The sequence below is a fragment of the Ambystoma mexicanum genome, chromosome 2q (genome assembly GCF_040938575.1).
Source record: "Ambystoma mexicanum isolate Mex_15411 chromosome 2q, UKY_AmexF1_1, whole genome shotgun sequence".
NCBI lineage: Eukaryota > Metazoa > Chordata > Amphibia > Caudata > Ambystomatidae > Ambystoma > Ambystoma mexicanum.
The window spans coordinates 1,212,724,403-1,212,752,173 of NC_090924.1; the positions used below are offsets into that span (position 1 = coordinate 1,212,724,403).

At 47.1% G+C, this 27,771-nt stretch overlaps 1 protein-coding gene across 1 annotated transcript in view; it reads right to left on the reverse strand.

Moving 5' to 3' along the window:
• The window catches only part of SYF2 (SYF2 pre-mRNA splicing factor), a 309,231-nt gene that overhangs the window by 222,656 nt on the left and 58,804 nt on the right, over positions 1-27,771 (reverse strand). The window contains exons 2-4 of the mRNA XM_069648604.1: positions 23,554-23,661; positions 8,420-8,545; positions 1,816-1,933 (exon numbers count right to left, since the gene is read on the reverse strand). Coding sequence (XP_069504705.1) covers positions 1,816-1,933; positions 8,420-8,545; positions 23,554-23,661 — 352 coding nt within the window. The remainder of the gene's footprint in view (positions 1-1,815; positions 1,934-8,419; positions 8,546-23,553; positions 23,662-27,771) is intronic.

Consider the following 27,771-nt stretch of genomic DNA (forward strand, 5'->3'; position numbering starts at 1 on the left):
AATTGCTGTTGCTCTCCTTCACAATCTGAAAGCTGCTGTGCCTCCAAGGACTGACCCAGAGAGGACCTGGTAAGGCGCCCTCTTCCCGAGCTACGAGGGACCATCGTGCAAAGCTGATCTTTGCCAACGCTCCCTGGTAGACAGATCTTCGACAGGCTGCCGACCCGATACGGGGACTGCTGCGGAACTCCAAGGAGAAGCACTCTGACTGTTGTCCGCCACTGTCAATGACCGCCGGCGCCGACCTGAGCCGCCGTGCTCCCGTTTGCCTAAGAACTTCAATTGATCATCGGACGCTCTCGTCTGCATCGTCACCCGCTTGTCTCCCGCTGGAGAAGGCCCGACCGTCGACGCACGAGGAGCATCTACCGGTGGGTTTCCCACCACCTAAAGACCGCAGAGATGCTGACGACTCGACGCCCTTGCTGGGCCACAGTTCTTCATCATCACTTTGCGGACCAGAACCATTGTCACCGAGGTGCCCCGCACGCCTCTTCCTTGCAGGACGCCAACGCTCTGTCGTCGACGAGCACCGCTAGGAACGAAGCAGCCACTTCCCTGCCATAGTTCACCCTGTTCACCGTCGGACGTTCGACGACCCGTGACTCCCGCCTTAAAGGGAGGGCACTCAAGAAAGGCCGTCGATTCCCCGACACCGAACGTCAAGTTCCCCGACACCTCTCAACGATCCGTGGCTCCCACCTGAAAGGGAGGCACTCAAGAAGGATCGGTCGGTGCATCGTCAGAGAACGCTACTCCACCAGGTACAATGGGGGGGTAAAACCTTAACAGGAAGAAGTAGGACTATCGGACAATATATGGACTGGGCTTGTGCTATATATCTTTATTTACAGGTTGCCCAGGTGGGGGGGGGATATTTCTCCACACAGAACTGCACCTAGAGGTAGGGGCCAGTGTTCTGCCTATTGTTTCAACCATCTTGCGTTCCTTCCCATCTCTATTGCTGGTTTACTCGTTATTGATCTGTGTGACATTTTAACCGTACAGTTGATGCACGTTAATGAGATTTGATAACATTAGTGGTACCACTCTAGACGTGTATATATTTATTGACTTCCAAGTACAACGTGCGTTATTGTGATCGTGTACATACCTTGGAATATTAATTATATAGACTGTTTTCAGTAATACAGTGTGTGGACATTCCTTTGTGGGGGTTCGGGGACTACACTGTACTTAAGAACCAGCCTGCATCACCTCCTGAGAAGCTAGGCCTTGATTGCTCGTCCATTGCTACCGTAATAGAGAATCTTTGCTGGGGCTCTGCTGTGCCTCTCCTCTACCATATAGAGAGCGGAAGTACAGACACCCCCTACCAGTCTTTACACCAACCCCGGAACTTTATTAAATAAGGCGTTCAAACTATTATCTTTGAGTCTGTCTCTCTTGATACCATGACTGCCTCACACTATCTACAGTCCTCTCTTCCTCTAAGGATAAGCCTGGCTGCTGTCATTGCAACCATTATCACTGTTGGTACAGGTCTATACTAAGAGTTGTAGTTTCTGTAATGCCCAAGGTATAGTTTTATAAAGCACCTGGGTGGACTTTAGAAAAACTGTCCTAACACCCACCAGCTTGAGAAACTACTGCGAAGGTTCGTCGGTGGGCATTCTGGAGGAGGAAAGACTGAGCGAATTTGCTTTACAAAAAAACAAATTACAATGTACATTTCTCGAGTGTCTCTGCTGGGCTGAAGTTGATCGCAGCTCAGCGAGTACTAGAATTCAGTCTTCTCAATCATGCAATTTTAACAAAACAGATCAACATGTAATACCAAAAATTGTTCTTTACCTGAAAATCCTATATCAGGGTTTTTTTTCTTCTTTTTCCGTTCCCATTTTTCTGCATCTTCAGCACTGATTTCCAATAACTTTGCTCGTTCATAATTTTCACCTTTAGCAGCACATTCCTTAAACAGAAAAAAAATAATTTTTAAAAGATATTTTGTGATAAATTAACAATGGGAGATGGAGTATTTCATCTTTTAAAAGTAATTTGCTGTACATGTAGCTAATAGTTCTCTTTCCTCGATACTATTGGGATGCCTGCCCTTCAGGATGGCACCAGTGCCTTACGCACAGCGAAAACTCTAATTTTTCAAAAAACACCCTTGAGGAGCCAGTGCATATGTGCGGCGCCCTTATGGAAACCGGACCGTGGCTCTGCTCTTCAGGCATTTTCATCTACCCAGCCGATCCGAACATGAAGCCAAATTAAAGTTCAGATGGTGGGAAGGAATATGGAAGAAAACAGGAATATGGAAGAAAACAGGCTATGAACTAGTACCATCATAGTCACCATATTTAGTCATTTTCACCTACGCCTACGTGCTGTCCCTTTTCCTCCATACTCTTGGTACATTCCCAGAGCAAGAATAATGCAAAGGGAGGTTACAGCAAAGCAGGGCCTCAGGCCTAGAAATGACGTCCATGCATCAACGATTAAAGAAAGAAGACATGCGTTTCCAGGAGGCTGCATTATGGGTGACATCAATTGGACTTTGAAATGCCACCAGAGCAGCTAAAGGTGCAAGATCATGTGCGTGAAGCACCTTAGAAGGCAGATTTTTGTATGCTTCTAGGATGCAGGGAACAATCCACAAAGGATGACTTGGCGAACATCCCTGGTCTGCAGGGTACATACATCTTCAGAGAAAGAATTTGTGAAGAATGTCGGTAAGCATATATGCTGGTTCATGTACAAATCTAAAATTACTTCCAGAAAGAAGAAGTGGTGAATTCAAAAGACAACATTAGCATTATGAAAAAGCGTAAATGGCTCTGAGGCTGATCAGGCTCTGAGGCTGATCAGGCTCAATTCCACAAGCTGAAGTAACTTAAATTAGAAGGGCAGCTCCAAAACAAGTGCAGGATATCTGAGAACATAGGTTTGAAAGTTTTTGGGATTTAAATATTCAACACAATATTGAAATTGCAACTTGGATGAGGTAATTTACTGGCAAGTGCAAACATTTTTAGTTTCGACTATTAATGTCCAGTGTCCTAGCTATTTAAATCACTTGAGGGTGTAGGAAGTGTCTGTGAGCCATCCCCAATGGGTGTTTGTTGATTTAGAGAAAATGAGAGTGTTGTTCTGGAGTGTATTTGTGGGTTACTATTATTGAATGGGAATTTGATTTTTTATTTCAACTGGGCCTCACTACGCAGGATTGTAACATCAACCATTAAGCACCACGAGGCTACTAGCCACTCCAAAATGGCCGTGCGCCATCTCCTTGCCAACACCTATGTGTTGAAACACATCAGGTCCACCATCTAACTGATTGGCCCATCGCATCTACTCGAAAGCCAATTCCGAGCCGGCAGGCTCAAGCCGACCCACATTCAAAGGCACACGTTTTAAGGCACCTTTTCCTGTCGTGAGCCTGTCAGGAGCCTTCGAGCCTAGGGCCATGAGTCCCACACCTCGCATACAACGTCTCGTTGTGCCCCTGCCACCCCTGCTAAGCCTATCCAACACATAGGAACTCCGGCCATGCTGTTTCACCATCTTTTTGCTGCCGCTCCCGGCGCCACCATCATGAATCAGCTCCACCGGTAAGCACTGCTGTTGACTTTACTGTGAGACACGGATTTGTTCTGGCCACCTGTTGCAATCGTCACCTTGCGCTATTCCCACCTTCCAGTAACCTACTAGCCATGGAACTATATGGATCATTATATTGTGTGATCACTACACCACTGCATAACGCTGCCTGCTCCCAAAAGTAGTCAAGATCGATTAATATGCACCTAAAACTAATGTTTAACATCACTTGTCTCAGCCCCTTGCCTCCTACCTATATCTTAGTGTGTAAAATTGGGTTTGCTTGTCTTTACATATGTACTGCCTGCAACTATTGCCCTTGACATGATGCTAGAAACTGTATGAAGTAATTATCTACAGACCATGTTAAATATCTCCTTCCCAATAGCTGTTTGTTTTGCTAATTGCTCCGTCTGCATTGCCCTCCATTTGTTTGGCCACTCAGTAAAACTTCCGCAGCTATTCAACTAAACACAGACCCTTGCCCACTGTTCATACTCTGTACTAGCCTGGCCTTATGTTGACTGCTGCTATTCTGTACTAGCCTGGCCCTATGTGGACTGCTGCTATTCTGTACTAGCCTGGCCCTATGTGGAATGCTGCTATTCGGCACTAGCCTAGCCCTATGTGGAATTCTGCTATTCGGCACTAGCCTAGCCCTATGTGGAATTCTGCTATTCGGCACTAGCCTAGCCCTATGTGGAATGCTGCTATTCGGCACTAGCCCAGCCCTAAGTGGAATGCTGCTATTCTGTACTAGCCCAGCCCTATGTTGACTGCTGCTATTCTGTACTAGCCTGGCCCCATGCCTACTGTTGTTATAGTGTACTAGCCTGGCCCTATGTTGCTACTCTGTACCAGCTTGGCCCTATGCCTACTGCTACCATCCAGAACTAGTCCATTCCTACGCCCCACACTTGCCAGTAATAGGCAAGCAGCCCTACCAACACTGAGATGACAACTCCCATGTCCAATCTATCCACTTGCTCCCTAGCCACCCTTACCACACTTACTGCCCTATCTACAATGGCAGCCCTCCACTATAGACTCCCTACAGCAACGGAACAGACTAGCAAGATGCATTTCCCAGCCTTCAACCCAACAGTCATAAGATCCCATTACCCAGATCTACCAGAGACAGGTCTGCCCGACCATACTAAGAAATTATAGATTAGGATCTAGACTGCCTAAGCCACCACGAGCCCACCAGTCACACGGCCTCTCCAAGACAGAGCCTACACAAGCCGCTTCTAACACTTCAAAAACCAAACCTATCCGTACTCAGAAACCCTGCACTAAATCTTCTGAAACCCTGATTAACAATGACCACACTAGTGATACCATGAAAGTAACATAACCTTAAGGGAGGCCTTATCAATGTTTGATCTTTGATAGCACACGCTTCTAAAATTGCCGACATCACCTGCAACCAACTCGACCTCCTAGCAGTGACTGAAACATGGCTGCATAAAGCAGCTGGCCCAGCCCTAATGCTAGCCATACCCACGAACTTCACCATCTTTAGAAAAGACAGAGAAACCTCCAAGCGGGCAAGCTTTCATCTGCAGAGCCGATCTCACTATCAAAGAAATAGATCATATTATGCCCTCAGCAGAACTACTCTCGCTAAAACTAGGAATCTCTGCATCACGTACTATTACTGTGCACCTTATCTATAGACCTCTGGGCCCACTAGGTACCTTTGAAGAAGCCATAACTACCCTTCTGCACACGAATGCCAAACCGGGGACACAAATCATCCTGCTTAGGGATTTCAACCAAGGCCTCAATGACCCTAAAGGCACTAATGCATCTATCCTAGCCAACACAATTTTGGAAGCAAGCCTCACCATTAGGAACAACGGCCCCAGGCATTCCAAAGGCTGCACAGTGGATTCGGAGGCAGATATCAACTGCGCCTCCCTTATAACGGCCATTGAACCGTGTATATGGACGATCATGTTCGGATCTCGTTGACCATCTCAGACTTACCTCAATCCAAGACAACCAAACTACCAGCACCTCCAGCACTCAACCGCTGTAAAAAAAACATAACAGTCACGAATCTCCACCCTCTGATTCAGCCCATCACCAATCACCCCAATCTGATCACTAACCCTAATGATCTGGTTGACCTGTACAACAACACCATCAACTCAGCTACAGACGCCATTGCACCTGCATGCCTCACAGAGAAATTCACCAAGCATACATCCGAACGCCCCATCAGAAAGGCTCAAGCCAATAGTATTAGAATCCTAACTTCAATCTGAAAAGAACTGGAGGTCAAGCTTCCCAGTATTGGCAGCTCATCTATGGAACTCTATCCCGGATTCCCCAAGAGCCACACCTTCCTTCCACTTGTTCAAAACCAATGTTAAACTCTGGCGACACACCAACGACTGCTGACACTTTACCTTTGACTGACCGGTTTCCACCTACCTAGACACTTGTGTTGTAACCAACACACCCACGCAAGCTCTCCTCTCCCTATACCTCTGGTAATCCTGTCACCGATCACTGTAAATGTAAACCTCATATGTCATATATTTATTAGTAACCTCACCTGTGGTGCACATATACTTGCTGCCTCCAGCTGTTTTTTTGTAAATACAAATAGAACCTCACTTGTAACTGATACCCTGACTGTAAATGTAACATATTTATGTAACTGTAACCTAAGAAATTTATGTAACTGTAACCTAAGAATTCACAAGCGCCCGGTTGCCCAACGGCCCGGTGCACTCTACAAATAAACAATACAATAGAATATTGCCCCTTCTGAAGAAGGCTTATTCAAAATGACTTAAATTAATAATGGTCTAATCAAGAAACCTTGTGTGTAAGAGTTTATTTGGATACTTGTCACTGTGAATCTGTAGAACCACACTGCTGCTCACATTGACCCCTCTTGAGGTAAGCCTGACTGCTCAGCCAAACTACCAACCTGTGTATTTGTATTTTCTTTATTTATATAATGCACCGGGCCCAAGGACATCTGGGCACATATCCGAGGAGGCAAGGTTACAATTACATACACGAAGAAATGGTAGACTACCGGCTTACAGTAAACATGCCAGTAGGGCTACGGTATGACAAAAATATATACAAAATAAAGTACAGAGAGGCATGTACATGCGGGAGGGATATACAATCAGTTCCTCTAGCAATAAAGCATAAGACTGTTATATAGGCACAGGAAGAGAAGTTAACTACGTACAAGATATAAATGCAAAGAGGATTACAGACGTTATATACACGTGAACAAAACAGGAGAATGCTAAGGTGATTGAAAAAGTAGCAGTATCCATAGTATGACGTCAAATAACTGATATGTTTTGTGCTGAGAGCCACACTTTAGTTTTGCTCTTAAAGGATTGGAAGGAGGGCTCAGCTCCGATAGCATTGGGAAGGGTATTCCAGGGTTTAGAGGCCAAGACCGGGAAGCTAGCGTCGCCAGCTTTTTATAGTTTAAACCTAGGGGAGGTGTAAACTGTGGGCTTGGGCCGCTCTTATGGGTCGAGTGTAGGCATGGGGTGTGAGTCAGTTGGCTAAGTAAACGGGGACCTGGTTAGTCGGGCACTTGTGAATGTCAGAACAATGACCCTTCTGTGCATTACTGTTGCTGGTTTGACAGCCTCCGGGTAATATTAACACACAAGTAATTGAAATATGTCCACTGCCACCAGCCATAACTGTAGGCTTTTCACAGTAACAAATATTACTGGAGCCGTGAGAAAGGGGATACTCTGTATCCCTTCAGCACTCCACACAAGGAGGGGTGTGTGCTGATCTCACAAAGGGGGTTGTAGAAAGGATACAAATTATCCTTCTATCCTTGGGAACAGTACTTCAAACAAGGTACCCAAGAGAAAATAAAAGGGGAGCACAAGGGGCACCCCAGCAATACTGCACAGTGCTGCCATGGGAAAATGCATGAGCCCAAAAAGTTATAAGAAAGTATCATTCCCAAAACTTATGGAGAGACATAAAAAGGTTGCCCATAAAAAGAGTAAAAGAGAGGGCGAGTGGGCAAAAAGAGTCCCACTCACCCAAGAACATGGAAAAATAATCACCAAGTCCAGTAAAACGTTCTGGGGGTTGGGGGCCTCACATGTAAGGAAGATTTAGCATAGAAATGAAAATCTACCATAACATCCACCTATCAGACTCAACCAGCCAGTGGGATTTGCTCCTACAACCTAATATATGTTGATACTCTAGCAGCAATAGGGGGTGCTGATGGTAGTGGGCTATGAGCTACCATGCCACAGGGATGCTGGAAAATGTTTGGGGCCTTAGATATTCTTTTTAAATTAAGCACTAAGCAAGTGGAAATGTCTGCTCCAAAGAAACAATGGCGAACAAAGACGTTTTGGTCTTGTTGAACCAAATATAGTGGAGTAATTAAATTAAAACGATTAAAAAGTTGTACAATCACACTGCGACAATCTCTGAAATGTTTGCTGTAACACTGCATTAATATTGATTGTTTGCACACATCAGCCGACAAGTGTTGCGAGCAGAAAGGCTCTTCTTCAAAGGATCCAAGTTGTGTTGTTGGGTATAGATCCAAATATTAAGGAGGCTCGTTTGCCCAGAGGTCAAATTCAAATGCCTCATCGTTTGACCTTATTGTGGTGTATTGTGCAAGATACCCACAAAACTACAATCACCCGCTGCCTTTCAGACAATATATCTTTTGTATGCAAGCGCTAGGGTGCCCGTTTCTTTTTTGCCCTTGAATGTTTGTAGTAATTAAAATACCAGTTGCAAGTTCCCACAGAAACACTATTTCACATGTACTGCCCTCAAAGCAAAAAAAGAAGAAAAAAATGATCATATCAACCTTTTTCTTTTCTTCCTCCTTCAGCTCCCATTCTAATCTGGCTTTTCTCGATTCCCAATTTGCTGGTAATTTTTGCCTTTTATCTTCTTCAACAACTTCCTGGTGGTTAAGTTTGCGCGCTTCTTGCTGAAAGAAAAATATGAAAGTACTGTTAGTCCAGACAGTGTTGTATCAGATTTCCCAATAACAGTTTCAGCATAACACAACATTGTTCTAGGGGAAGAATGGTGATTTGAGGGAAAAAAAATTGTACATGTCCCAAAGTGGATACAAGCAGCAAACCTACAGAAAGGTGAAAGACAGGGTGATCAGCAAGGTTTTAATCAGACATGTCACCAAAGGGCTAAACCTGCTCATCTACCATGGAGGTAAAGGAAGTTAAGAGACCATACATTGAGTTTTTAAAGTGAAGAAATTCTGAACTGCAATGTCCAAAAAAAAAAAAACACTTTGTGAATGGCTGAATGAAGAGAGGTCAAAGAACAAAATAATTACTTCGCCATGAAACTATAAATGCAGAGAGGCTCAATAAAAATAAATTTAAAATAAAACACAGGAATGGTTTTGCAAGCTAACTGATTCATCAAAGTAAAACGTTGCCACCAATTAACAAGAGTAAGGGAAAATCTGCCTTTTTAAATTCAGCTTTTAAATTAGAATCTAGTGCAAACCTGGACACCAAGGTCACATCGATCATTAATATGAATCTTAAGAGCGGAATAGGACTGTAGAAGGAGTGCACCACAGGCAAACCTTGAAACTTAAAAGTTTAATAAACCAGCCAGGATGCTCGCCTAAAAATGCAAATCTTCCCAAAGAGAATAGCTTAGTGTGACAAAGTGAGTAGGAATTTCTGTGCCAATTCCCTTCAACCATAGAGACCCCCAGCTGGACTTTAGGACTTTGGAGTGAGTGAGACCTTTTTGTCACTCTCTCATGTGTTTTGACCGGATTTGGATTAGGAGTTTCCTCTATTTTTGGAGGCTGACAAACTCCATAGGCATCTACTTTTTGTATGGTGATACACAGCACCTTCAGTGCAGTGTCAGAAAATTCCTTTAGATTTCTCAAAAGGACTAAACTACCTTTTCTTGTGTGTGTGTGTGTGTGAACTACAGTTCCCAAGAATAATAAAATGAAATTGACTATACTTACCTTTTCTCTTTGTAGGTCCAGCACACAGCATCTTATGTGGAGTGCTGGGGGGTTACCTGGTAGCACCTTATCCTACATTCTCATGTAAAAAGAATGTAAGTTACCCTCACTACTTTAAATGGCCGGTGGCAGTGGTTTAGTGTTCCTACCATTGTGAATTTCTACCGCAAGCTGAACCCTCAGCTGCAGTATAGCACGCACGGGTGACAAACGGCCCCAGTGTTTTTTCACCATTTTCTGTTTGCGAGGTCTTTCTTGGATTTTATTCTGTGCGTTGAGCAAGGTTTGATCCCTTTGTTAGTTTTGCCTTTGGCGGGCCTCAGCCCTGAAACCCCTCTCTTGCTATAGTGTGCCTGGAAAGGCAGGATGTGAGGGAGGTTCCTGAAACTCCCCTGTCCATTGTCTCTAGGTATGCCTGAATGCAACCAGTCCCGATTGGCTGATTGGCTGGCTGGCTGGCTTTCCTTTCAGGACAGCCACCCCTGCTGTGTGATTGACAGCTTAGGCTGTGCACGAATGGGGGAAACTTGCTTAAAAAAGGTGAAGGATTTGGGGCTAGAGGCAGAGTCGACCACTGGGAGAAAAATCTGACAAAGAAACCGTGAACGAAGCTTGCTGCAGGCTCCTGGGCCCTCTAATTGTCCGGTGAAGGCCCTGCTGCTGTGCTGAAACTCCTTTTTCAAATTTGACAAAGAAGCTCCGGAAGGGACGACTTCTTCCCTTAAGTTAGTGGGACCAACTAACCCCAAGACGAACTCCACTGGATCATCTTCCCTGACTGGCTGTACTACTTTGCTGCTGCAAGAACTGAGAGCCAGGGGTTGAGTAATCCGTAGTCGAGTGCAATGTCTGAAATCCGGCTAAAAGCTCTGGGAGTCTCCCAAGGACCCTCCAGAATCAGGAGGACCAGAGCTCGAGTCCCCTCACCAGAGTAGGACCCAAAGAGTAAAGGTAGTCCAACCGGTATCCAAGATCCGCAACTGTGCGGTTTACTAAGCACTGAAACAGCGAAGTGCAGCTGAACCGAAAACAGCCCGTAGCTGCGGACGACCTCACAACTACCGCTGCAGGAGCCCTTTGGACGTACTCCCTCTGTCCCCACGACAGACTCAGGAACACGGGGTCTGCACCGCTTTAACAGGACAGAATCCAGTATGGTTTAGACTTGGGGTACTTATCTCATTGGCTTTTAGCTGTGCTTTTCTCAGTTGGGAATGGCAGTGGCTTACTTTTTCAGTGGATTCCAACTCTCCTTTCACACAGCGTGTGGCCCTACAAGTGATTTTTCTAACAAACTCCATAACTTTGTGCAAGACTTTGATTCTAAGAAGTGCCTCGGCTCCATAGACGGTTTCAAATTGGCTTTGGCTGTCCTGGCTCTCTGCAGACTCTTCTAGCCCATTGTCGTTGATATTGTTTGGCCCTCACAGGTGGTTACTTTTTTAGAATGTTATTGCTGGGAAAGGCTCGTCTAGATTTCATTGGAAGATTTAAGTGTCCTCACATATACAGAGAACCGGTTTAACCTTTTTCCTTCCTTAACCCTTTCCTTTCTGCAACCTCAGAATATGCAAAGTATAACTAGTGTGATAGATAAATGCCTTTACTGTCCTTATGATTGAAGTCACCTCATGGTGTAGCAATTGTGTAAGAAGCATATCCAAAGATTATCCAGTAACTTGTTCTGATTCTGAAAATTATTAAGTATATTTTCATTGATACACGAATTGCCTTTTTAAAAGAATGCTCATTTAAAATGTGATGTTAAATTAAATATTTATAACTGAAACCTTAAGTGTTACTTGGTTACATGTATTGACAAATTTCGTTGCTTCAACTCTACAGCTCACATTTACCTCTCTTGAGATAGGCCTGGCTGCTCAGTCGCACTACCAACTTGTGTAGTACAGACCTATACCAAAAGCTGGGTTACCTAATACCAAGCAGATAAGTGTTGTGTAGTGTAGTCCCACAGTGTGACTGCACCAATTGTTACCTCAAAGGAGCAGACACCCTCTCGACGGCTGGAGTTCCTCCGGTTCATAGTGGACACAGAGGACTGCCTCCTGTGGCTCCCCATGGCCAAAATAGATGTGACGTGTCCGGAGATACACATGCTGTTCTGCAAAAGGAACAAGTTACTTACCTGTAACTGTTGTTCTCCAGCATGGGTCTGGCATGGATTCACATGCTCATGAATATTCCCCGTCGTCAGGCTGGGAATCCTCGGTAAAGAAAAAAAATCAGTTTCAGGTTCGTTTCTGAACTGTCTTTCTCCTAATAACCAATCACTGGTCTCTGGGTCATACTGCCCCCAGCCAATGACTGCCCCCTACCTAAGCCCCTCCTCTGGCAGCCATCTTCGGATTTGGTAGTACGGAAGTGGCAGTAGGACCAAGTGAAGAGCCGCAGAGGGGTAGGAGAGAGGGTTCGCATGTGAATCCATCCCAGACCCATGCTGGAGAAGAACAGTTACAGGTAAGTAACTTGTTCCTTCTCCAGCATGGGGTCTGGCATGGATTCACATGCTCATGAATACAAGAATACATAGCAGTACACACATGCACAACCACGGGAGGTGGCAAGGCTCAACATTAAGCATTTCATCAACTCAACATTAAGCATCTCTGACCTCCTCACCGGGCCCGCCTTCAGGCGAACAGGTTGCGCAGCACTGTCTGGCCGACTCTGGACTCCTCCCTGGAATCCCGGTCGACGCAGTAGAATCTCGTGAAGGTGTGCGTTGACCTCCATGTAGCAGCCCTGCATATTTCCAGCAGAGACACACCAGATAGGAACGCCGTGGTAACAGCGATAGCTCTGGTCGAATGGGCTCTCGGACGGCCGGGCAACGGTCGGTTTGCCAACCGGTGACAGTACATGATGCAGCCGGAGAGCCATCTGGAAATCGAAGCCTTCGAGAGGGTCTTCCCTTGGTTCACAGGTCCAAAGTTCACAAGCAGCTGTGATGTCTTCCGAAAAAACTTTGTGCAGTCCACATAGAACTTCAGCACTCTAGCTCCATCCAGCGAGTGCAAAGTCCTCTTGGCCGGCGACAAAGGCGACAGGAAGAAAACAGGTAACACCAAGGGCTCGTTGAGATGGAAGTCCGATGGCACCTTGGGCATGAAGGAGGGGTGCGTCCTCAGCACCACCCTCGTCTCGTGAAAGTCAGGTATGGGGGCTTGCAGGAGAGGGCCTGGATCTCTCCCACTCGTCGTGCGGAGGTGATGGCCACAAGAAACGCTATTTTCCACGACAGGAACTTCAACAGTGCCGAATGCAGGGGCTCGAATGACGGGCCCATGAGGCTGGTCAGCACCACGTTGAGCTCCCACGCCAGGGCCGGAGCCTTCACCGGCGGGAACGATCGGAGCAGTCTCTTCATGAACTCCATCAGGCAATGGGACGACAGGGATGAGCGTCCCGGAGTTCTGGTGTAGCAGGAGATAGCCACCAGATGGATCTTATGGAGGCATTGGCCAGCATCGCCTTGGACAGCGATAGCAAGTACGGCAACACTTGAAGGGCCGTAATCCATAGAGAGCTAATCTTCTGTGCCCGGCATCAGACAGAAAACCTCTTCCACTTGTGTCCATAGCACTTGGGAGTCGAGGACGCCCTGGCCTTTGCAAGCACCTCCTTGCAGTCCGCCGGAATATCATACCCTCCAAACTAGTGTTGCAGGAGCGAGGCCTGCAAGTTCAGCGACCCCGGGTCGTGGTGGAGCATGGCACCTCCTTCTCTGGAGAGGAGATCCGTGTCAGTCGGCAGTTTGACTGAGGGGGTGGAGGGAGGGGGAAGACGCGGACACGTCAAGAAGGTCCGAGAACGAGATCTGTATTGGCCACGCCAGTGCGACGAGGATCATCCTGCACCGGGACCGTCTGAGTTGGTTGATGAGTCGCAGCAGCAACTGTGAGAACGCATAGAGGAACAGGCCGTCCCAGGCGAAGGAGAAGGCATCGCCCATGCGCCCCGGCTGGGGAAACCTGCTGGCGAACCTCTGGCACTTGGTGTTCGTCGCCGTCGCGAATAAGTCGGTCTGGGGATTGCCCCATCGTTGGAATAGCAGATCCACTTGATCCTGTCGCAGCTCCCACTCGTGGCACGAGCGCAGCTCCCTGCTGAGTGAGTCGGCGATGGTGTTCTTTCTCCCTGCCAGGTGGAAGGGTACCAGAAACATCCCCTGGGCGACGGCCCAGTGCCACAGATCCTGGGCCTCCTTGTATAGGGCTGGAGATCTGGTGCCTTCCTGCTTCCAGATGTAGAACATCGTGGTGGTGTGGTCCGTGAAGATCCTCACCACCTTGCCCTTGAGGGATGGAAGGAAGGACCTGAGGGCCCAGAACACTGCTCGGAGCTCCAGGACTTTGATGAGTAGTGACCTCTCCTCCGGGAGCCAGAGGCCTCTTGCGTGGAGATCTCCGGTGTGCACTCCCCATCCCTCCAGGGAGGCATCCGTCGTCACCGTCTCCTGATGCGCCAGGGTCTGGAAGTCCATGCCTGCCGTCAGGTGCGCGCGGGTGCCCCACCACCGGATCGCCTGGCGGAAGGTCTCGTTGAGTGAGATCATGTCTTTGAAGCTGCCCGCCGCCTGCATCCAACGGGCGTCGAACTCTTGCAGTGGACGCATCCGTAGTCTGCACAGGCGCACGAGGTAGATGCACGAGGACATCATGCCGAGAAGGGACTTGATGGACCTCACCCTGGCCACGTCCATGGTCGGCAGCCGTCGCACCTTGCCCAGGATGGCCTTCGTCCTTTCCTTCGACGGAGAGGCCAAATCGCGCCACTGTGTCGAGCCTGGTTCCCAGAACAGTGCGACTTGCGACGGAAACAAGTGGGATTTCGCAAAGTTGATGGAAAATCCCAGATCCGTGAGCAGCTGGACGATCTTCACTGTGTTCTCGACTGCAAGTTCTCTTGTCCTTGCTTGGATGAGCCAATTGTCCAGGTAGGGGTAGACGTGGATCCCCTGCAGGCGCAGCCGCGCCGCCACTGGTGCTAGGCACTTGGTGAATATCCTGGGTGCCGATTTCAATCCAAAGTGGAGGGCCTTGAACTGGTAGTGCCTTCCTTGGACTACGAATCTGAGAAACTTTCGATGTCCTTTTAGAATGGGGATGTGGAAGTAGGCATCTCCAAGTCCAGCAACGATAGGAAGTCGCCCTCCTCCAGTTGCCCCAGCACCTGCTGGTGAGTAATCATCCGGAACTTTATGTACTTGTTTAAACGACGAAGGTCCAGGATGGGTCGCCAGCCGCCGGTCTTCTTTCTTACGAGGAAGTATCGTGAGTACACTCCAGAGCCCCAGAGCCTCTTTTGGATGATCTCGATGGCTCCTTTCTTCAGCATCGCCCTTACCTCCAGCAGCAGTTGAGGGACGTGGTTTTCCGTCCTGGCCACGGGTGGAATGCGGGGGCACTTCTTTAGAAACTCAAGAGTGTGCCCATGGGCCGGGGCATCCAGCACCCATCGGTCGGTGGATATGGACTCCCACACGCTGACGAACTTCGCCAGCCAGCCTCCCACCGGGGTTCTCAGGTGGGGGCCCGACGCTACAGCCGGTTCAGTCCTGCTTGGTAGCGGCCTTGACGCCTTTGCCTCCTTGATGACGACGAGATCCTCCCGACTTGCCGGGTCCTCTGTAGGCCTCCTGCAATGAGGAGCGGGCTGCCTGGCGGTACGTCGAGGCGCTGCCGTCGCCGAATTCTTTGGCGGCACCTTGCTTGCCTCAGGAGTTCCGAAAGGTCGGTCGTCGTTGCTGCAAAATTCCCAAGGCCCGCGCCGTGTCCGTGTCGGCCTTGATGGCTTGCAGTGACTCGTCCACTGTCTTGCCAAACAGGTTGTTTCCGTCAAAAGGCATGTCCAAAACTCTGGTTTGTACATCCTGGTGGAAATCGGTTGCCTTGAGCCAACCACGCTGGCGAAGGCAAACACTGTTGCCCATCTGGCGGAAGCCGGTGGCAGCAATTTCCATGGCCACCGTTATAGTGGTCCGACGCCACCTCACCTTCCTGCTGGATCTCCAGGGCCTCCGCCCTCTTGTCATCTGGGAGGAAGTCCAGCAGAGGAGCGATCTTAAACCACACCTCCCCATCGTAGCGGGCCACAATCGCGAGGGCGTAGGCAGCTTTAATCGTCGTCACCGCCGACAGGACATGACCTGTTGTCCCATGGCATCCAATTTCTTCCCTTCGCCGTCCGGAGGAGAGGTCGAAGTTGAAGCCATCGCCCCCGCCGCTTTCTTCTTGGCCGCCGCTGAGACGACCGAATCCGGGGGCGGCTGCGACCTAAGGCACATGGGGTCGGAATCCGGGACACGGTATTTCGTCTCGTACCCGTCTCTCTTGGCAGGGGTCGTAGACGGGTTCTTCAGGAGCTCCAGCCCCTCGTCCCAGATTTTGTCAAGTAACGGGACCGAGAGGACCGTCTTCCTCTTGGCCTCACGCCGTTGATAGAGGAAACCTTCCTTCTGTTCTACGGGGCAGAGCTGGGTGTGGAAGGAGCCAATTTTGTCGGGCGGAGAGGCCAGAGACGATGGTGATGGTGATGAAAGGCCCATCCTGTCGTCACCACCATCGTCATCCGCCTCCGTCGTGGCCGTCTGTTCCCGTGTCAACCCTTGGATCCGGGGAAGGAGATGAAGGCTGTGAGGGCCGCGCAGGCTGGAAGGGCGGTGGGGGATGAGTTCTCCTCTGCTTCCTTGAGGGCTTCCCGACGGTCCAGGCTCTGCTGGGTAAGGGCAGCCTTGTCCTTATCTCTGTACACAAGGCCTAGATCGTCATCAAGATTTCTCCCGAGTTGTCCTGTAGCCCAAGTACCGGCTGCGACAGTTGGGGAGTGGAATCCTCTGCCTCCACGGGAACCTCATCGGCGCCAACGTCGCTTTCTTCGTCCGCCCCGTCGGGATCCCTCTGTTGGGTTGAAAAGAGGATTCCCTCCGCGGTGGCAAGGAAACTCTGGGCCCCCGAGGTCGCCTCCACTGGGGTAGCCTCCATAGGCTTTGCCAGGGCCGCCACGACCCTACGAGTTGTTCCAATGCAATAGGTAGGCCAAAGTCAATGGGCTAGAGTCTAATGTAAGTAAAAACGTTTCTAGTTGTTAAACGGAAAAGTCTTTGCCACGGTTCTCAAAAGTAGTTCATAGAAGAAAGATTCAAATGTCAGGTCACAGGCTGACTAGGCCTGCAAGTTACCAAAGTTTCACACACTTTTGTAGTGAGAGGTAAGTTCTCTCGGTCGGGTTTTCACAGTACCTTATTTTGAAGAAAAAGATGCAGCTGAGGACTTCTGTTCCTGGCAGTTGCTGCAGATCTCACTGTTCCTGAGCCTCAGTCGTGGAGACAAGAGGGAGGATGTCGGGGGACTGGTCACAAAGCTGGCAAACTGGCAAATCTTCGATTCCGTTAGCTGTCCAAGCACACAAACTGGTGTCCTTCTCCCTGGCTATTCAGGTTCCTGCAGCACTCGGAGTTGGTGGGACCAATCAACTTGTAAGCCACCTGGACACTTCGGAGCTGGTTGTATTTTCCTCGAAGGAAGAAATTGTCCTTGAAGGGCATCTCTGTCGAGATGAACTTGGCGATTCGGACCTGCAGCAGGGCTTCACCGGGCAAACCGATCGGTCCTGGAGTTGCAGCAGCTGTCCTCTGCCGGCTCGTCTTTGGTTCTTTTCTTCCAGTGGTCGACGCTGCCTTCCAAGCCAAGAGACTCGCCTTTTAAACAGTTTTCTCCCATTCATTCCAGCCTAGCTGCCACTAACCCAGCAGGGTGGCTGTCCTTGGCGGACAGTCAGCCAGCCAATCACGCCAGAGTGCATTTGGGTCTCTTAGGAGACTAAGCACAGGGGGTTTGTGCACTTCCTGCCCACCCCAGACACTCAGGCGGCAGAGGCAGTCGTCAGTCCTGAAGCCCGCCAAAGGCATAGGAACAAACGGACCAAACCAAGTTTGGCACGCAGAGACAAACTCTAGAAGGACCATGGCAAATAAAGAAGACCAGGACCCGTTTAAACAAAGGGGACTCAGACACCATCTTGAAAGACATGGCTCCCGCGATTTAAAGCTACCGGTGTTTGTGGGCGGGAAAAATCATGGTAGTTCGTTGTAAAACCACTCACCAGCCATTTCAATAGGAAAGGGTAGCATTGGACTGCTACATGAGTTTCTCGACATCGGGGATACTAGGTAACCCCTGTCATGATCCTTGCCCCTGGCCCTCACTGGCAAGTCAGCCTTCCAGTTAGGGCCAGGTCAAAGGCCTTAAACCTCTTCCAAGACTCTCTTGGAGTCAGTCCTGGCACCTTTGGCGCCAGGCTCATAACCATCATGAAGACCAACATTAGAATGGGACTATTTACTTGGGACTATTTAACTTGGGGAGGGGGTTCAGCCAACATGGAGGCACACACATAGCTCAGTTACAAGGAACTGAGCTATGCCGTCTAGTCTTTTGGGTATGGCAGGCCTGGGACTACTTTACCTGGACTACTTTACCTGAGACTATTTAAACCACACCAAACAGCAGAACATGCTTTGCGTTATTCTGCTATGGGCAGCGTAATGCTCACTGCGTCCAGTTCTTTGATGCCAATTTACCTGAATCCAAGGACCTGCAGAGAGAGAAAGAACACTGCGAAACTTACCTGAACAGTATCCTGTCTTCAATCCATCGCTGACTTCAGTTCCACTCACCTGAAGGTACGAACCCAATCATCCGGCACCGCATGCATCCTGGAATACCATAACCTGGAAAGAGGAGAAAGAAAGACAGCATTAGTAAGTGTTTACTCACGTTTCCTCCCAAATGAAGAAAGCCACACAATTCTTACTGGGGTAGTCATCTCCTGGTCAGTATCATTGCTGGAACATTTGAACATCGCAACCTGCAAGGAGAGAAAAGACACAGGTTAGCAATATGAAAGGCTAAACAGCACTGCGAATCGTGCATTACTCACCAGACAGCATCGCGCACACCGCGCTTTCGCCTACCGGCCCATGCTCACCTTCAAACTGCATGACAACAGCATAATACTTTTCCATACCTAAAAAGGAAAGAAGCAAGACATTTTTCGAACTAAGAACATAAGAACTGCTTATAAAGACTGTAAAGCAGAAAACCTACGGAGTCGCAGCAGGCCTGGATTCCCACAGGGGGGCTTGCACCAGTGAAATAACTTGGTCGCTGCTCGCCCCCACATCTACGCGCCCCTGCCACGCGGAGCAGGACGGAGAATCCACCTTTTACAATATTAAGGTGAGGAGAGGGAAGGAGTTGAGGCCAAGGGAGGTGGGAAAACAAAGATAATCTGGTATTGAATCCAGCTCTCCTATATTGCAGACCCATCTTTAACCAGAGGCATTACCAAGGGTTCCAGAGTGCAAATCATCCAACCAGGGCTTGGTGGCGTCCCCGTGGATACCAGGTGAGCGCAAGACCCCTCCAGCACTCTATTGCAAGATAGGGTGTGCTGGGTCTAGGAATTTAAAAAGACTAGTAAAGTCAATTTAACTTTACTTTCTCTCGGGAAGGGTAGTTTTATCCCAGTGAAGGTATTTAAACCTTGGGACAGCCTAAAAGGTTTCCCTGCGTCACTGCACTGAGGGTGCTGTGTAACACACATGAAAAGATTATGCCTATGGAGTTGTCTAAAACTCCATAATCAAAGAACACAGGAGTAAAACACACATCAAAATACATGAGTGGGGGAAAAAAGGCTCACACGCTCGCCAGGTAAAGAAATGAAGTCCTCAAAAGCCAGCAAAGTTGCTGGGGGTCTCTAAAGTGAAGGGAATTAGCACATTTATGAGAATTCTCCCTAATAGGGTAACCCCACTGTGAGAAAATTTGATCTACGACATTTCTGTCTAGTCGCCACTCCTGATCTTCTGGTAGAGGATCTCCGTTTAGCGAGTCCGCTAGGGTGTTGAGTTCCCCTGGAACATGTTGGGAAGTCAGAAACATCCCCTGTTTGAGTGCCCATTTCCATATTTTCTGTGCTAGCTTGGACAAATTTGGAGACTGTGTGCCCCCTGCTTGTTGATATAGAACATTGCAGTGGTGCGGTCTGTGAGAATTGTGTACCGTGTGATTTGTCAGGTGCGATTCGAACGCTTGGAGCGCTTTGACTACTGCTAGCTAAATGTTCCAGCAAGTTGATGTGGCTCTGTGCTGTGATTTGAGTCCACAGACCATGTGCTGTGAAATGAAGGTAATGGGGCCCCCCACCCGGAGAGTGATGTGTCTGTTCCAACTACAGCTTGCACCACTGGGTTGTGAAAAGGTTTTCCCCTTCAACAGGTTCTCCTTTGTCCACGAGCATAAGGCTTGTAATAGTGTTGGCGAAACGACCACTAGATCGTCCCACTGACAACTTGCCCGAGACCACTGTTTCGCCAACGACTCCTGCATTGGGCGCATGCCTATTGGTGCGTGCGGGACCAGGTAAATACAAGATGCCACCATGCCGAGCAAACTCATCGCTTTGTGTACACTTATCTGGTGACCGGCTTGATACGGAGGCATTTGCAGCAGTATGTTTTGGATGCTTTCCTTTGATGGAAAGACTAGCCCTTCTTGTTTTTATGACAGCTCCTAAGAACTTTGTCATGTTTGGTAGAAGCCCAATTGAAAAATAAGGTTGATTGTTCTTGGGAGTATTTTGCTTGCAAATTTGGGTTGTTTCCCTCGTGATCAGTTAGTCATCCAGGTATGGGTACACTGGTATTGCTTCCCTGCGCTGCCACCACCGCCAGTACCTTGGTGAATAACCTTGGAGCCGAAGCTATGCCGAAGGGTAGCACCTTGAATTGGTAGTGCTAGTTTGCTATCTTGGAACGCAAGAATTGTCTGTGCACTGGGAATACTGAAATATGAAAATAGGCATCTTTCATATCCAAGGTTGCCATGTTGTCCCCTTGCTTTAGCAGTGAGATTACTTCTTGTAGCGTTGTCATGCAGAATATTTCTGGCTTGACATAGGTGTTTGCAGGGCGCAAATATAATATAGGGCGCATTGTCAGATCTTTTTTGGGCACAAGGAAGTACGTTGAATAGATGCCCTTGTTTACCTGGATCCCTGGGACAATTTCGACAGTGTCCTTTAACAACAGCCCTGCAACCTCTTCCAGGATTATGCACTGTTCCTCCCTTGTGGTGGCTCTCCGTCGCGGGGGGTGGAAGGAGGGTTGCTGCAGTAGTTCTATGCAATAACAGCCCACTACGGTAGAAAGCACCCACTTGTCCGAGGAGATTCCCTCCCATGCGTGGGTGAAGTGTGTCATCCGTCCTGACCTGAAGCGGGTGGCCATTGATTTGGGGGTGTGGACCCATCCTTGGAAGAGGAGGATCTGCCCTGGCCACAAGATTGTTCGCTAGCCGCCCCTGGAAACCTTGAGATGATTGCCCTTGATTGGAACCCCAGGATGAACCCTGACCTTGGTTTATTCGGCTACCCTCTGCAAATTTTGGCCCCTGAAACGACAAAGATGATTTCTGCCATTTTGACCCAAGGGCGTGTCAGTGAGTTGACCCAGAGACTTTAGAGTGCCATACTCTTCCTTTGCACTCTTTAATGCATCCTCTACTGCTTTGCCGAAAAGCACGTTAGGCTCTACTGGCATATTGAGGAGGGTTGCCTGTGTCGCCAATTTGAATCCTGACTGGCGCAGCCATGCATGGCGCTTTATAATTGTGCCATCTGCTATAATTCTGCCAGCGTTGTCAGTTGCATCTAAATTATTTTATTTAAACACAGTTAGATACAGCTTTCCCCTCCGCTACTGCGAGGGAATTGAGATTTTAATGGTTCCGAGGCCATAAATTGGCTATTTCCTCCCACTTGTGGCCATTGTAACTGGCCAGCAGAGCGGTGTTGTTGGCAATTCTTGTGTGAAAAGCTGCAGAGGTGGCTACTTTCCTTCTAAATGTTTATAGTTTCTTACTCTCTTTATCAGGGGGGTGCTTGCAATGAAGCAAGTGGTGTTCCCACCCTCTTCCTTGTTAACTACCAGTGAATCAGGTTTTAATTGCCCCCCTTATGTAGAGCTCTGATGGGGCTGGGAGGAACATCTTCTCAATTCTGGGTTTTACTGCCCCTGTGAGGTTATGGGGCTTGTGAGGTTATGGGGCTCTAGAGGGTTGAACCCTTTTTATGGATTTTATTAATGGGATCAATGGGGTTACTGCTTTTTTTGTCGCCCAATATGTCCTTGACAAAGTCTTTGTCGACCTCGGTTTCCTGCGTTTGAATTTGAAAATGCTCAGCTGCCTTCAGCAGCACATCATTAAACTGAAGTTGGTTGTCCACTGTTGAATCCACCACTGGCGGTTCTACATGATCTGGAGAAGGTAAGACGTAGACGTCTTCTTCATCATCAAAATAATGATCTACCTCCCCTGGGTTCTCTTGATCCTCAGAATCTGTATTGGGGTCAGAGATCTAATTGGTTTAGGTCCTACTGAGGGGTGTCTTGAAATGTGCCTGGCCGCGCTCTTTTTGCTGGGAGTTGAGACATTGTCGCCCCGGTAGCTGATGGTGTGTACTGAAGATTACCCATAGATTAAAACCCTCAATTTACAAAAAAAACAAAAAACAAAAAAAACAAAAAAAAAAAAAAAAGGAGGATGTGCATCAAGTCAATTCTGCTCAAAAGGCAGTAAACTATGTCTCTTACTCCATGTATATGGCAGTCCTGCAGAACTCTTCTAGTTGCAGTTAGTGTTTGATATTTATTCTGCACCTCTGAATAAGCTCATTCGTACTTAGGGTGTTAAACAACTACACTGTTGATACATGCCTGATGTTGAACATCTCTCCTACCAGAATCTTCTTTCAACTGGGTTAGCGGTCAATTTGCCATTAAGTTTAGGGTGAACAAGAGAACTCTGAAAATTAACCCAACCCTGACCTCTACTGTGTTGGATGAGGCATCTCAAGATGAACATCCACTCAACTTTAGAGCTGCAAGACCGTCCGAGACTGGTTTCTTAGGTGAAACGTTTTGGAGGCCGGTTTGATTTTAAGTTAACTATGATCCCACAGGTTTCATCAGTGGCTTTGTTACATTTGTTCACTTTTTTCAATGGACTTGCAAATGACATCTTTCTGAGGCACCTCCATAACAGAGCAAACTTATGCAAAGTGTCCAAAACATGCGCTGCGTGTGGGCCATATGAGCATCTCTATGTTGCTTTGCTTTAAGGTGGCTGCCTAATCAACTTGAACGATCGCTCAAGGATTTTTTTGCCAGGCCTTTCCAGTGGCAAATTGAATTCATAAAAACCCTTCTTGCAACCCTCCTTGTGTAAATCTTCCCGCTTGCTTAGCTCAATCGCCATCATTAAAAGGAGTCAGCCAGCTGAGCCTTTTTCGGTTCTTTCTGCCACGTTGTAGAATACCCGCCAAGTCTTAGAGCACTAGATGAGCCTCAAATCTTTTCAACAACAGGTGCCAATTCGAGCTACTGTTTGAGAATTATTCAGTGCCAAGCGGCCCATAATAATGTGTTAAAATGTGCTGGAGTAGAAGGAGTAGAACACAACACTTTGAAGAAACTGTAAATCCCTCCTAGAAAAACCTCAATTCATGCTTTGCACATTCAATCGGAAGAATTAAATCCTTGGGCTTCTTGTACCATTACTCTATCCTCTCCTTGTGTCCGTCTTAGTGCGAACTGCCTAAATCACGGGTCTGAAATATGCAGCTCTCAAGTTGTTTAGGACTTTACATGGAGAGTCAAAGGTTACAGAGCCCGGATCTAAATGCTCTCAATTATTGAGGGGAGGAAGGATATAAACATGCCTCCAACACGGTGAATTACAGATTTAATGTTTATTCATTTTTTCTCCAAACACAAATTAGTGGAATGAATCCATAAATAATTGCATCAAAAAAGATAATCTTCACCAACAGACAATATGCTGATTGATTGTATTGCTTTCTAACATATGGTTCTTTGTGAGGACTTTGCTTACCCGTTTCATATGAAGCTCTCTGAACTTCCTGAGCCTTTCCTCTCTTTTTTGAGCAGCCTCATCATCAGCAAAGGTGGAAGATAATACCTCAGAACTAACAGGAGATACCTGGAACAATATAAAAAAATGTGTTCAATTGCATTTGTCGACGTTACAATTTTCACAAAACAAAACGACGTCAATTAATGGAACCAGCAACAAAGAAAAACTACAACGTATAAATAAATAAAATCAACTATAGGTTTTCGGCTTCTCAATTTGTGAGGTGAACAAACTATAAAAGAATCTGAGCATCATACAAGAACACACACGAGTAAGCATACAGATATAAAATTTACAATAGGCCAAGAATGGATCAACAGATTGCTCCCCCTGGACGAATCCTCACCAAACTTGGCAAAAAAAGTTTATGGCCCACTCTGATTTTTTTTGCCAGGTTTGGTGAGGATTCGTCCGGGGCCGGCGGGGGGAGGTCGGTGGGGACGGGAGTTATAAGGGGGGTCCCAAAAAATAGATTTTTCCCCATAGACTGAATTTGGTGAAAATCCGTCCAGTAGTTTTTTAAAAAATGACCAATGCCCCGTGTCTCCCATCTTTCCGTCCTGGGTGTTAGTCTTAGCAGTGCACGGTGGTGACGCGAGTTATGGTTGCTTAGCTTACCATAACTGGTGAATTTCAAGGGTTTTTCGGTTTTAGTTGGAACCATAACGTCCCTTTAACAAAGTTTTTTCACTGAATATATATTTTCACTAACACAAACATTGCTAAAAGGGACGTTATGGTTAAGGTGCACTAGCAAAAACCTATGAAATTCAATGGAAAAACTTTTTTACAGGGACGTTATGGTTACAGGTAAAACCGAAAACCCCCCGAAATTCGACAGTTAAGCTAAGCAACCATAACTAGTGCCATCAGTGTGCCCTGCAAGGACTAACACCAATGACATCAAAGATGCCATACAAATCTCATTCATGACATCACTGATAACATCACATGTGCATTTAGTTTTAATAGGAAGCCTTCACAAGGGATTGTTATTGTAATGATGGCAGAAAATTATCAAAGATTATTGGAAGAACTATCATGAGAGAAGTAGGTCATGGAGGGATGCATTTCTGTACACAGCATTGCATTACACACTTCTTCACTGTACATGAAGGAACTCATGTGCAAACGTAGCCATTTTCTGCACCATGCCTCATGGAAGTGTAACCTTCAAAATCTTTCCACGTTACATAGTGAAATCATGAATGCATTCGTTTTAGAGTGTTGAGTACTGTGAAACATGTAAGAAGTAGCTACCATTGCCTTTATAACTAAATAATTGCAAAACTGCACATATACCATAAAGACACCACAATGCATACAAATATGACCATTTACAAGGGATTTAAAGTAAGCTAAAAAAGGAGCAGTATTACCAGAAACTGTTCATAACATTACTGATTATCTTCATGCACAGAAACCAGTGCTGTGTTTTACGCTTTCCACTTCCCTTTTATGTATATGTAGCATATGATGTGAGTGAACCGTAAGGAAAGTAGTGTAATAACATACGAGAAGGGTGCCGTACACAAATATAGAACCTTTTGAATTGTTTGTTCCCGAGTGTTAGTGAAGAAAAGCACCAGCCCTACTTATGGTAGTGAACAAAACAGAGGGAGCCACACATGTGATGTCATCAGTGATGTCATGAATGAGATTTGTGATGGCATCTTTGATGTCATGGGTGTTAATCCTTTCAGTGCACACTAGTGGCACGAGTTATGGTGGCTTAGCTTACCATAACTTTCAAATTTCAGTTTTTTTTTTGGTTTTACCTGTAACCATAACGTCCCTGTAAAAACGTTTTTCCATTGAATTTCATAGGTTTTTGCTGGTGCAACTTAACCATAACGTCCCTTTACCAATGTTTTTGTTAGTGAATTTCGTAGGTTTTTAGTAGGGCACTGTAAGGAAAACATTGCTTTAGCATAGCGTTTTCTGTTAAGAGAAAAGGCATTTGCTACGGCAACATAACCATGACGTCCGGTTTACAACGATTTGTTACCGATTGCTTGGCTGCCCTCATGATGAGCGTGTGGAAAAGGCTAATTGTCTGGTGTATGTATACATTTGCGCTACCACTTACTTTTACGAATAGTGTTGGTGTATCGTACCAATTACAGATGTCCATAGTAAATGTTGGTTAGTGCGTCAGTATCCTCTCTTTCGTGCATGGTAAATGTGTGCAGCACACTACTGGCCGAGATGAGTACACATGAGCAATATGAACGTTTCCTAGAGACACTGCACCTGGGTGGCATATGTGCAATCACAAAGCAACTCCAAGTATCCGTAGGACTCCATAGTAGGCCGCATGTCCACATCTTCGAAAGCACTTTTAAGTAGTTGTGGAAGCGCACGTGTTTCCGTTCCACACCTACACTCCATGCATAGTTCATCCACTGTATGCTGGTAACACCACCCCTGTCGCCAGCCCTACGGATTCATGCAGTAGGCTACCACATTTAAAGTACTGATGAAGACTTCATGGCTGGCTCTGCAAACCTACCAATGTCTGCCTAAAGTACTCCTAACTGTATAACGGCCACTGGTAAAAAAGGAACAGCAACCGGCAGTATGAAGAGGTCGCCTGCCGGTCGTACAGGTGAAAAAAGCATGCAAAGCTGGTGGTGCACCTTCCTCACGCACATACTAGTGTATGTAAAGGCAACTAAGGAAACAGCAGAATATGCAGAACGCAAACAACCTTAGTGTTGGTTAGAAAAGCGCTGTAGCTGCATGGGACGCACAGAATAAGTGGCTTCCTGCTGCACGTAATAAAGCTGTGGTCTGCGTTGTAGTAAACATTCTTGTATTCCACAATGTATGTATATCCCTGAATGCTGCCCCTAACACTAAAGGCGTAGCATAAAGTGTTTGTACTGCATGTTACAACAAATGAAATCGAAGTGCTAGAGACCAGTGGGCAGGCTACCGCCCGTCCAACAATTCTGTACGGTACTTTTATGTACAGCATTTCCCACATCTGCTGCGAGCAACAAGAGGGGCACTCCTTTGAAAGGGGCCCCTAGGGGACCCTGACTTCTATGGAAACAAGGCGAGTCACCACACACGATAGAGACGCCAGACACGAGGTTGTATTCCCAAAACTAGGGAATTATTGCAAAGCAAAAGTCTCAGTTGGCCAACTCGGTCTCGACGCCCCGCGACGTGTATCTCTAGACCTTGTGGGACGCAAGAGAGCGAATTACGTACATCAGTTACATATATACAAAATGTATATCAAACAATCAGCTATGTCATGGTTAACACCCCTCTTCATTGGGTTTCTTTGAACTTGGTGTGACGATGGACATCTCCGGCCACTATGACACCTTCAAAACATCTATTCTAGTAACAATTTGCAATTTGTGAGTGCGTAGGCATCTTTTGGTTATTGATTAGAACATGGCGCTTCGGTTCTTGGAAGCGAGCTACATGCAGAGGGGGTTACATTTCGGACCTTGCTATCAGGTGCTATTCGCGTCCTGGGAGCCGACATGCTCTTAGCGGGCTCAGAAAAAGGGGGCCGTTAAAAAAGCATAATTCAAGCCTTTAGCGGTATTATTCTAACATGTTCTACCATATAACAAGACTGGCTGGCAGCTGTGAAATGATTAAATGCCCTGCGGCTCTGCTTCAAGGCTACATTAAGGAGGGAGCCGGGCATTCTTCCTGGCGCTGCCTATGTTTGTGTTTCAGCAAAACTCTTGTTATCCTCTCGGCCCTGTGGCCTTGTCCTTTTCATATACAGACAGCATTGTTCCTCAGTCGAGCAGTGTAAGCGAAAAATATACTGCGAAGCAATAGGAACAGAAAGCAATGAGCAATGGTTAAAAAACAAAACGGCGATTCTTGTTACATCAAAATGGCTGTTCATTAGAACACTCGAAAACCTATATTCTGTTGTATCGTGCATGAGACGGTTGGCGCACGGCCACCAAAATACGTTTGCGGTCTCGAATTAGATTTCTAGACTGACAAACCCTCCTTTGGCCGTATGCCAAACGTCTCATCTATTTATTGAAACCTCCTCTAGTGATGATGAATCTGAAGCACTTATGTCTGAATCTCGCATGCTATCGTGGTCATTATTGCCTTCAGTAATATCTATTGCCAACAACTTTTTCATTACTCTCATCTCATTTGGGTCAGGGCTAGTTCGATCATGAG